Genomic DNA, 12,500 nt, shown 5'->3' on the forward strand with positions numbered 1-12,500 from the left:
TTGATTACGAAGGAACCAAAAAACAACAAAAATAGAGACAAACCACAGGAAAATCACAGGTCAGTCATCAATAGTATGAGAGAGAGAGGGAGATAGAGGCAAATGACAGCTAAGAGAAAGAATTGCGGGGGAAAAGCGGCAAAAGAAAAGGGGTCGGGACGAGCCGAGTTTCCCGTCTCTTAAGGTGCCGTCGTTTCTCCCAAACACAGCCAAACACTCCGGCCATTAACTATTCAGGCGCGTTTCCTCCTCTCGCCACTCTTACTCTTTCCCTCTAGGGGGCTTCCTCCCTTTCCCACTCCTCCGTTTCCTCTCTCCGTCTCTTATTCTCTTTATCAAACACCCTCCCCGCCGCCGCCGCCGCCGCCGCCACCGCCTCCTCCTCGCGGACACGGAGAAGATTAACTATTTAATGCACTCGTCATTATCCGCCGCAGCCCAGAGCAACTTAACGCGCGACCCATTCAGAGACACATTTTCTCACACAAGTCCAGTTTTTATGCTCGGGGAGAAATAAAAAAAAAAAAAAGAGGGGGGGGGGGGGATTCTCAACTCCTTCATTTTCCTACAAAGGAAAATACATTTTCCCCCTCTAAGTCTGCTATCTCCAGGGCTTATTAAACCGGAGAGCATGTGTTGTAAAAGATTAATCTGCCGGTTTCCCATGCAAACTTAAATTAGTCCCGCTCACCCCCTCCCCAAAAGTTAAAAAAAAAAAAAAAAAAAGGCTAATGCCGGGCATCTGCCGAGAGAAAGAGAGAGAGAGATCGGAACCGTGGCTCTCCGTCTAATCGAACCCCCGTAGCCGCCGTCAAGCCGGGCATCTCCTCCTTTACCTCCTCCCTTTCTCTCCTTTCCCTCTTATTGCGTCCGTCTTCTCCCTTGTCCTGGAGTCAGCGTTTGATTTTCCCTTCATACTCGTCTCTCCTTATTAGCCTCTTCGGAGTGCGCACTGCAGGCAAAAGTTGCCCGAATTCAGATTATTATTTTTTGTTTTTTGCTCGCGCGTGATCTGAAGTTTTTCATGACGGTGTGGAGATTTTTTCCGGGGGAGAAAGATACGCACGTTCGTGAGGAGCGCATCGGGGCGCTCGCGGCCAGCGCCGCCTCCGGAAAAAAAACAAAACGAATGAAAACGGTGTGCGGCGTTTCCAAGTCACCCCCTCCCGCCGCCTTTGTTCAGAGCGCCTGCCCCTCCTCACGTCCCTGCACTGGCCTGTTTCACGCAATATAATAGGAGGTAGAGCGGGTCGTCCGGTAATCAGAGGGTTCCCGGTTCGATCCTCCTGGCAGCACGCTGAAGTGTCCTCGAGCAAGGCGCTGAACCCCTGACTGCTTTCATTGAGCAGGTGTGCGCCTTGCAGGGTTGCCGCCGCCATGAGCCACGCGCCTTGAGGGGTCGCAAGACTAGAAAAGCGCTTTATAAATTGCAGTCCAACGGCCCTGACATTAAATGCGCCGGTCAGGGAATCTCACAAGGCAGACTAAAAAGTGAAATGGACGGTTGGAGAGAAAGCAAAATGACTTTCATGCTCAACCGTCATTTGGCCGGCGTGAAATGCCCCGGCGCTGGTCGGCAGAGCAGAGCAAAATACCTTTCAGCGAGTGATAAAATAATGACTCCAACTACAGCAGAGCAGTTGGAGGATGTTTGATGCAGTCTGCATCAAACATCCGGCGGCCGGCTGGAAACGTTGCGTTTCATTGAGCAACAGATGCTGTCGGCTGATTCTGTTACTGTCGCAGTCATGGCTAAGCAAACAAGCGAAAGACCTCTCCTCACGACAAACATGAGAAAAAAACAAACGTTGGAAATTACATTTGTGGTCAAACAAGAAAAGAAAAAAAGGAAAAATGGTGGCAAGATGTTCAGAAGAAGACAAACAGGGAACGACCAACAACCAAAGGGGAAAAGCAAGAAGTTGATTAATCCTGAATTTTTCCATCTCGGGAAAACGTCGTGTTTTAAGCCTGGAACCAAGACGACCAACAACCAGACCAAACGTGACCACAACACATTTGTAATTGGTCCCCGGGCGTCGCTGTACGCGGCCCCCTGCTGTTGGCTGCCCCGCGGAGGAAGGACGGGCCGGGATGGGTTAAAAGCAGAGAACTCATTTCACCGGCCATGAAAGCATGTGTTGTGGTGTAGAATCTTCTTCCTCTTCTTCTCTTTACCAAAGAGGCTTTGCTGAACACGTAGCGGTGCAATGGTGGGGGCTTACCGGACTCCGAACATGCGCTCCCTGAGTAATAAGCTGGGAAGGTCCATACCACCCAACCACAACGGCGGGGGCTCGGAACTTTCTGCTGCTCTGTGGCTCACGGAAAACTTGCTGAATGAATCCACAGCAGGCGGCGCACTGCTTCTGCCCGGACACAGCGCCGGCAACCCAGCACCGGCGCGGGAAGGTCTTCGAGACATCATCAGCCGCTGGAGGACCGCCTACAGGAGGCTCACTCGCGATGGCGATGAATCTGCTAAGAGACAGGAAGTCAAGCGGCTGGTCCCCTCGTGCAACCACAACAACCTGGAGCTGAAACCTGAACACGCTGAAATCCCGACCCTCCCCCGATACTGGACAAACTCTAAGGCTGTGGAGGCCTTCAAATTCCTGGGAACCGCAATCTTCCAATACCCTTAATTGTGAAGCCAACATAGACTCCATTGTTAAGAAAAAAATCCCTGCAGAGGATGTACTTCCTCCGCCGGCTGGGGGAGTTCAACCTGCCACAGGAGCTGCCGGTTCAGTTTTATATAGCAGCTTAATGTTTTGTTATTTCACAGCAACCATCGAGTCCTCTCCACGTCACGCATCATGTCACCAAACATAACCTCGACGGAACTTAAACCATCACCGATGCCTCGGAACAGCACGCAACGGATACAAACCAGGCACAGGAACAGCTTCTTGCCACATGCCGCCTCTCTCATGAACCGTTAGCCGTCCCTGCCGCACACATGGTATGGTGGCAGGGAAACCTTTAAACACCCAAAAATATAAAACAATTTCCATTTTTATTTGTCAGCACCGCTTGCCATTCCACCTCTTTGAATATGCTGCTTGACCGTTACACACACTGTAAATACAGCGTATTCCCGATTCTATCCAGTGTAACGCAATTTTTTTTTTTTACATTTTGCTTTTCTTTTTACGTGTTTTTACATTTTTGCATTTTATGTATGTTCTGTACAAACTGACAGTCACTGACAACCAGAGACAGATTCCTTCTTGTGTAACCGTGCTTGGCCAATAAAGCCTGGTTCCAATCAGAGTACAGTACAGTACAGTGCTGAAGATGTGACTGCGCTCTCCTCCCGTTCTCCTGTCTAGTCATAGTAATCCTGATCGCCATGAGGAGGCGCTACCAGAAGAAGTCCCTGGCCGGGATGAAGCACAGCGGGGAGATCAACGAGCAGCTGGTCACCTACGACGAGGAGGGTGGAGGAGAGATGGACACCAACGGGTATGTGGATGATGGAGGAAATGACCTGCTGCTTATAGGAATGTCTTTATCTGGTGATGAGCACGGATACAGACACTGGCATCAGTTATTGGTCCAGTGTACGACAGTATGTTCCCAATACAAAAAAACAAAAATCCAAAAACAAGCCAGATAGTACAGGAAAAAGCAGCTTGATATTCTAGTTATGGGATGCAAAGAAGCAGGATCTCAACCCAACGCATTTCTTGTCTATTTAAGTTTCTCTTGCATTAGAATGAGATTTGGAAGGATTGTCTAGTGTGTGAAATTCTTAATAATATTTGATGTTAGTATTATTCACAATGAACAGTGTAGAATGTTGATGGATCATTTACAAAGGTTCAAGGCAAAAATAGATAATTATGGTTTGGAAGCTGAGAGGTTAGGCTCATGCTAGGTCGTTTTCACAAAATAATAAACACGGTAATTAAATTAGGTTGTTTTTTAGAATAATAAGTTCTCAATTTTCTTAAACAAGTGAAAAAGGTTAATTATTCTAGAAGTTTTCAAAGAAAACAAATTTTGTTTCTCATTTAGTTTTGATTTTGTTTTTTAATTCCCCTTCTATACACGGTTCAACAATGGCACGCGTTCATTAAAATGACCAACAATAACGACGACCGGGTTGAAAAAAAATTCAAAATAAACAGTTTGATCATTAGACTGCGTTCCCACCTCTAAGTGCGCGGCCAATCATCCCCCCCTCTCGTACCTTCTGTCCCTCTCTCTTCCAGGTACGACGTCTCCATCCTGACCTCGGCCCGCCACGACGGCTCCCTGCTCCGCCACCCGGACCACGGCCTGCACCCATCTCTCTACGCCATGGTCCAGAAGCCCCACCACCACCAGCAGCAGCCGCAGCAGCAGCAGCAGCACCCGCAGCCCGCCGCCTGCAAGGGCGACATGGCCGTGATGATCGAGGTGAAGAAGGACGAGGCCGACCACGACAGGGACGGCTTCCCCTACGACACCCTGCACATCTACGGCTTCGAGGGCTCCGAGTCCCTGGCCGGAAGCCTCAGCTCCCTGGAGAGCTCCTCCACCGGCTCCAACTTGGATTACGACTTCCTGAACGACTGGGGGCCGAGGTTTCGAACCCTGGCCGAGCTGTACGGGGTGGACGGATCGGATCACTGCTTCCCAAACTGAGGCAGGTTGCGGGAGGCCTACTTGATGTTATAACACACACACACACACACACACACACACACACACACACACACACACACACACACACACACACACACACATTCATAGACATGCACGCATACAGACACACCAATACACAACACACTCGGGGCCAAACACATTCTTCACGTAGTAATATGTTAATTTGCCAAATCTCCAAAAGCACTTGCACATCACAATTTACACTGGATGGCATGCACTTGTGGTCGCCATTTTACTTTTTATTTTCGCTTTTCAGAAAGGGAGGAGGTTCCAGTCATCTGTTGATTGGGTCTCCAAAGGGATTTTCTAGCTTTTGAAGACACAAACAAAAAAAAGAAGTACACTTGTATATCAAGCGGAATGCCAACTTACTTTTTTAGTCCATTGTAGATAAACAAGTTCTGAAGATTGTTTAGGCTTCGAGGTCTTTCCAAACAAGGGATTGGTTAAATTCCAGGAACCCCATCACATCAGATCAAGGATATTTGGTTGGGGAACATCTTGGCCTCCTTTGATGAAACGTCACCCTTTGTTTCATCCTCGAGGAAACACTAAGACGATAAGTAAGAAGCCGCCGAAAGAGACGGGGAGGAAGTGTTGTCATGGAAGGGACTGAGGACTAATCGTCTCACAATGGGAGCGACTTGGGGTAAACCGTGACCTCGACACCTGCAAATGCCGACGCATTTGTTCTGTCACGAATAGGGATGCACTGATGCCAACTGCTGAAGCCATTTCCAAATCCTAAACTTTTAAGGCTGATATCGAATACAAATGTGACCCATTCAATGCATTGAACCTTGTAGACTCAGAATCTGGCCTATCTGCTCCGACACTGCCACCCTATGTTAACCCATTATTGGTCTGATTACCAATATCAGTGATGGGCCATCACTGCATCCCTAATCCCAATCCATTCATTATTTGGTTCGCCTCCAGATCATTCATTACCTGGACATCGCCAAGTTTGTGTGATCTCTGGCTGGAACAATGAGGTTCACCTCCCGCTTCCTGTTGTTTCCCATCCGACCAATCAGAAGACACCCTCAGTGTCCTCTTTGAAGTCATCGCTACGTCAGGTGGCCTGTTCGCCGACGCTTTGGAACAAGGAATCATGATATTCGAGTCAGCCGACTCCGGTTCCATCTTCCAGGAACTCTTGAGGGCGTCTTGCGTCTTCCCCCTGAGAAGTGTTCTGGGCGTTCCGCTAAAACAGCTCATATCCTCGATTAAACGTCTACTAAAACACGTATCCTCAAAGTCAGATTTGGCTACAAATGGAAAATATTCCTTGACAGATTAGGAGACACACAATGTTTGAGGTGTCTATCTGCACACCGCCCTAGCAGAGCATAGTAAACAGCAATGTGGTGCATACAAGGCCTACATTCCCGGCTTGTATCAGTGGATGCATATCGTGGATATGAGCTCATCTGACATGTCATAGGTGGAATATACAGTGACGGCCAAAACAGCGACTTAAAACCACAAGAAAACTCTGAATCCTACATTGAGCCACACTCGACTATTGCATGCAGAAACACTTTGTAGACGTTGGTTGGATTCAGTGCAAACGGGTAACCAATGTTCCGCGAATGAAAGCAACCACTTCTTGCATCGTTTTCGTCGCGGTATTCGTCTTTATTTCCTTTTTAAAAATATATATATATTTCGGCTGTGGTAGTGAAAGCCTGTAATATAACTCGCTCTATGTTTTTGTATATTTTGGGGGGGAGCATCTTAACAGTTGTGGCGTCTGATCTCCAGTTGTTGCTTTTGATTTTTGTGAACGTGGGACGGGGGACGGGGTCGACGCAGCGACGCTCTGATTGGCCGCAGGGGGCTTCCACACAAAGAGGCTCCGTCTGTTTGATCCGAGTCGGCCGGGAGCGTTTTTGAGTTGGAGGGAGCGCTTTGTTTACTCTTTGTTTTTCTGTTTATGTCATTTGATATCGACTGTAATCCCGTAAAAGAGTCCTTCATTCCATCGTCCCGAAGCTGCCATCAAAGCTTTCTGCTCATCATCACCTGCTCCATTTTTTTCCCCGGCACGGCGTCTAACCCGCCGAGGAGGGAGCGAACGGGCGGAGGGGCGGAGGGGCCCCGCCGACACAAACGCTCGCGCAGCAAACAGCTTCCAGCGGACGGGCCGCGTCGCGCCGGACGGAGAGGAAATGACAGCCTGGGCTCTGACAGATCTACCGAGGGCGTCCCCGGCTTTTATTTGACACGGTGGAAGGCTCAATCCTCCCAGGTCCACGAGAACAAGAGTCATTCGGACAGAACAGGAAGGACGCCGGCGGCCGATATAGCAGCGATGGTGAAAGCTGCGGCGGCCCGAGGGTGTCGGAGGTTGGCGTGGATCGCTTTGACCCCGCGTCCGTTCCGCTACTGTGGTTTAGATTTTGCTCGCACCGCCCCAAGATGGATGCCGTCATTCATCATGAGTTCATATAATAATAACGATTTAAAATTAAAAAAAAAAAAAAAGACCCTTATTCCAAGCCCCTCATTTCAAGTGGGACAATTTTACTTGTAACCAAAGACACGTTTACTGTTAGTTTAGCTGCTTTTCTTTTTTTCCCATTAGTTTGGGTTAGTCTACTTTAGTTTCCTTTGCCTGGCGTGGCTTTACCCTTGGTGATGTCATTTAGTTTTCTGAATCTTGGACAACAACCGTCAGAAGACTAAAAAAACCCAAACACCGTCGTGTGGCGAGTGATTGTTTGTGTTTGTGTTTATCTGCCGAAAGACGCTTCCAAAAAAACAGGAACGCGCGTTCGGCTTTTTCCTGTTTCTTTCCTTGATTTCATCCCTTTTCAGTGTGTTGAATATTGTTTGTGTCTTCTTTTGTTTATTGGACGTGACTTTGTTTTCTGGAACACTGGCCTCTCGGAATCCCGCTTGGTGAACGCTGCGGACAATAGCTGGAAGCCATCTTAATTCTTTCCTGTTGGGTGCATACATGCTTCTGGACCCTCTCTCTCTCTCTCCCTCCCTTCCTCCCTCTCCCTCTCTCCCTCTTATCAACTAAACCAAACAACGGAATGGACTTCCTGTCCTTCTTGGCCCCGCCCCATTCCTGCCGCTGTTATCTCCCCCGCGAGGCAGCACATTGTGCTCGCTTCCTGTTAGTCGGCCTGGGAAATTACCTCGGGAGGGGAAAGAAAAAGAGGAAAGAGCGAGAGAGAAAGAGGAGAAGAGAGCGAGAACAATGTCGCGAGCGAGGGCTCCGGCAGCTGCGCGGAGCGGGACGGATTCTGACCGAAAAAAAAAATAAATTAAAAAAAAGCGCGGCTGTTCCGTTCGGTGCCACTTGAAAGATGAATGCCCACACCTGTTTGGACTCGCGGTCACACCAGTACGTCCTTTAAAAACACACGGCTCTCAGGCTGTGGACCGCTGGGCTGGGTCACCTCGCCTTCACACCCCTTCGCCCCCACGGGCTCGCTCCTAAATTCCGCAGGTACCTCCGCACCTTCATCGAGCCGCGGCCAGGTGTAGCAGAGCAGCGTTGAGCAGCGGTGGCATCCCATAAAGCAAGTGAAGCCAGCTCTATGTCGGTCGTAGGGTTACAGTATGACATCATTAGAATCACATCGTCTCTAATCACTCTTTCCATGGGTGTTTCCCCCCCCCCCCAAACTGGAATGGGACTTGGAAAATATTTGGAGAGGAAAATGTTTATTTTGGAAACTATATATGGCGAAAATGATTAGTATTGGATAAACAGTACTTGAATTTTTGAATCCTTTCTTTTTTTTTGTACATTTCTATATCATTTTTTTATTTTAATTGCTGATTCATCAACAGCTGAGAATATATAACCCAAACCTGGGAAAAACATATTTTTTCAACCATTAAAACCACCTTTTTTTTTTTTTACAACGTGCCAAAAGCTGACGCTCTGCTTATGATTTCATTTCCCTTCCTTGTGTTTTTCGCGGATGTGTTTTTAGTTCAAGTTGTTGTTTCTTGCAGAAGAATTTGTTAACCTCATTGCTTTCGTTCCATTCCACCCCCCAGTTTTCAGAGTGAGCTGTAGCTCCGCTGTCACCGCGACGACGGGGAGAAAGGAGCTTTTTACGGTCACGTTCAACCGTCACTGAAACGGTTGGGTTATTCAGACACTATTTAAACTTGTATCCCAAAAAAAAAAAAAAAAAAGTAATCTCAAATCAAGTGTCATGGCATCGTAATTCATCCGAAATCATCGACTTCTTCTCATTTGCAATTTGAAGGACAAAAAAGTAGATGAGCTAGTGCCAGGTTTTCTATATTTCCAAACAAGTCCCTCGATGCGTTCTCTCTTTTTTTTTTTCTGCTGATTAAGGAACAATCTAAAATACTTTGGGGAAGTAATACGAGACAAACTGGATAAGCGCGTGAGAGAAATAACCGATCTATCCCAATCTATATGTTATCCGTGCTGTATTTCGACTGCATCCATACGCCATCGACATCGTCCAACACTTTCTCCAACGGCGCACGCGGCGTCGCTGCTTGTGGAGTTGCAGTGGAAATCCGTCCGTGAGTGACGGCTCGGAGTGGTCCCTGCCCCCGTCCCCTGCAGCACCAAGCCTGATGCAACAAAATGCAAAATGGGCACAAGGTTGTTCAATCCTTAAAGCCTGCCACAAACCCACACACGTACACGCACGCACGCACACACACACACACACACACACACACACACACACACACACACACACACACGCGCGCGCACACACACACATTTCAGCAGAATGTTTGTATCCATTTAAAAACATGACATGATCACATCAATCAAATCATTGCATCACCAAACTTGCTGACATTAACTGTTGAAATTTCCGAAATGCCGACAATCCCATCTCCCGATTTTGTCATTTGAACGATTTTTTTTATTCATATAAAAAAAAAATATTAAAATTTGATTAAAGCTCAGCCCACTGTAAAGAGTAAGAAACGTGTAGAAAATAATGAGAGTAAATTGAGGAAATTGTGTGTGTGTGTGTATCTGAGCCATTTTGCAATTCTGCGTGTACAGTGTATGTCCCTGTGTGTGTGTGCGTGTGTGTGTGTGTGTGTGTGTGTGTCGGAGAGAGAGAGAAAGAGAGAGAGAGAGAGAGCGATCCGAAAAGGTGTAAATACACAAGCAGGGGTATCGGCGTTGAAACAGTATTTTGAAACAGCTGCCAGCCTTGTTTCCTACACGGACGTAGGACGGGGGGTCTTGAGGAGAGCAACACGTGCCTTTAATGTTTGTTATATTGTATGAGGTCATTTTTAATGGTGAACACAACGTTTTCTATATTGTTTCTATGGTGCATAGCAAATACTTTTTATTACCCAAGGGTTTTGTATGTGTAGAATAAATATTAACACTCAATTCAAGTGTTTGTGGCTTTGTACATCGAATCCATAGGAGCGAGGTCGTAATCTTAATATCGTAATCATCAATGAAGCTTAATGTAGTCAAACAACTTTAACCTCGATCCAAATCTTTGACATTTCACACAGATATAGGGCACCGTTGGTACCACCACGGATGAAAAGAGAAATTACATACAAGTCATTGATTTGCTATGAATTAATTTAGGTTGGGAATGCAAAATGTGGCTTATCAGCCAATATGGCACAAAAACATCTTGGGTGTAGGGGTATAAGGCTATAAGGTACGAAGGTATAAAGAGATTGGGAAATATATTTTCACTGATATAAGATAAGATTTAAGATTAGATAAGACATTATTGATCCCCCATAAAGAAAATTCAGAAGTGAAGCTACCTACATTAATGAAGCTATACTAAGTAAGATATATATATATATATATATATATATATATATATATATATATATATATATATATATATATATATATCTCATATGAATTAAACTACATTTAGCCAAATTAGGATATATTTTTTGTCCATTGTGGCAGTCCATATTTTTGGATGATATTTATGATTGAATTTGCAACATGAACATGTGTATGAAGACACATCACCCTACGACCGGAACTCATTTGGATTGTTTTTGATGTAGATTTTAGATCATTCGATTCAAGATTCAGGATTGATATTTGTCACACGCATACAGGTATGCAGTGAAAGGCAAGTGGCAGTGCCTGCAGAGATTGTGCACATTTTTAGCAGCAATACAATTTCCAATATAACAATGTATACATTTAAATAGCATAAAAATATAACTATAATAGATGGAGTGGACTGTACAAAAAAAAAATAATAATAATAATAATAATTATATATACATATATATATATATATATATATATATATATATATATAGTCAAAAAGTCAAAAATCGAGTCAGTACATCCAAAGAAAGACCCACGATCCAAGACCCATGATCTTAACGTGCCAACGTTTTTCAATTAAAATTTCCTTTATTAATGTTAAAGACGTGTTTTGTCTTGTTAAGCCACTCCACATGAAGCCTTTCGGTGCAGCCCTCACCCTGCCCTCGCCTTGCTTAAAGACACTTCCACACCATGGTGGAAATGGCGGTGGCTTTGTTTCCTTTAAGGGCCATAAAATGACAAAGGGGCAAGTCGTTACCGCAGATCCGCAGCGGCGGAGAGTTGGCTTTGGAGTGGAGTTGTTGACGACAGCTGTGCTTGGGCTTGCAGCGCAATCAAACCAGTTCCTGTGGCCGCAAGTTCCTGTGACGAGGCTGAACGATCTGAAATATGAAACCCGAGGAAACAAAAATGATTTCATGAGTGAACTCGTTTTTTGCTCAAGATTCGACTTAATAATGGCAAAGAGGGACTGCGACAGAGGGATTGTTAACATAGGAGTTAAGAAAAAAAAATATATATATTATAAATATATATTATAAATTAACATATATTTAGATACACACGCACGCATGCACGCACACACACACACGCACACACACACACACACACTCACGCTATATCTCAAAGGAGTATTGTTGGACAATGGAAAAGTGGCTGGGGCAAAAGCGGCTTCGTGGTGTGGTCAGTAGTGTGGCTGAAGGTTGACCAGAAACCAAAGCAATGCCCCATTGTGTCAAGGGGGGTACGGGTCTTAGCATTCTTGCCAGGGCAGGGCACACACACCCCAAAAAGGTTGAGAACCACTGCACCAGACATCAATTCTACAGAGTACAGCTTCGATTTGGCGGCAGTGCAGGGTTTTCCCAGTCGTGCCGACGTGGGTGTGACGGTCCTGCTGTGTACGTTGACATTTCAGCTGTGTTCCTCGGTTAAAAATGGAAGAAAATGGCCTCTGTGAAGCCCCATATACAAGGACGGCTTCTTCTGTCTTTATCCAGCTGCGTTGTTTCTCCCCCCTTTTTGTCTTGTCTGGTGGCGGCAAGCGAATAACGCTGTTATGTTTCCGCCAGCGAACATATGTGAGTAATTAGTGATAAGAACATGGTTTTGGTTTGGCTGCTGCAACAAAGCTGAATTTTAAATTACATGTCATGAATTCATGTAAGAGCCGAGCGGTGGTATCGAGTATTCAGTCAGTGTGACGTGGAGCAAAACTCCAGTTGGTGTGTTGTGTTGTCTTGTGGTGTAAACACTGTTCATGCAACAATGTTTTAATGACCTTTATGGCCGGCATTGTCTTATGCCGGGCATAAAAGTCAGAACCTCTGTCCATGCAAATATAAATCTATCGAATCTGTCAAGTCAATATATATATAATATAAAGTATCTGTCAATATATTTATATCTTAATACTGTATGTGGACATTCTAGCCACTCAAAAAACTGCTTCATCTGCATTTTGGAGGAACTCAACACAACGCCAACCGAGACAAATAAAATGTGCTTCCCCCATTGGACGGAGGAGTAGAGCCCAACCGGC

General features: G+C 45.8%; 1 protein-coding gene across 2 annotated transcripts in view; it reads left to right on the top strand.

Annotated features, from left to right (window-relative positions):
- The window catches only part of cdh5 (cadherin 5), a 33,495-nt gene extending 23,468 nt beyond the window's left edge, over positions 1 to 10,027 (top strand). The window contains exons 14-16 of one of the 2 annotated variants that reach the window (XM_080016072.1): positions 3,336 to 3,468; positions 4,221 to 4,640; positions 4,917 to 10,027. In XM_080016072.1, the coding sequence (XP_079872198.1) occupies positions 3,336 to 3,468; positions 4,221 to 4,635 (548 nt within the window). In that variant the 3' untranslated portion in view covers positions 4,636 to 4,640; positions 4,917 to 10,027. Of the gene's footprint in view, positions 1 to 3,335; positions 3,469 to 4,220 lie in introns of both variants that reach the window. The other variant, XM_080016071.1, reaches the window with a different exon arrangement.
- Positions 10,028 to 12,500: the final 2,473 nt, after the last annotated feature.

Source organism: Zeus faber (assembly GCF_960531495.2).
Source record: "Zeus faber genome assembly, chromosome: 16".
Classification (NCBI taxonomy): domain Eukaryota; kingdom Metazoa; phylum Chordata; class Actinopteri; order Zeiformes; family Zeidae; genus Zeus; species Zeus faber.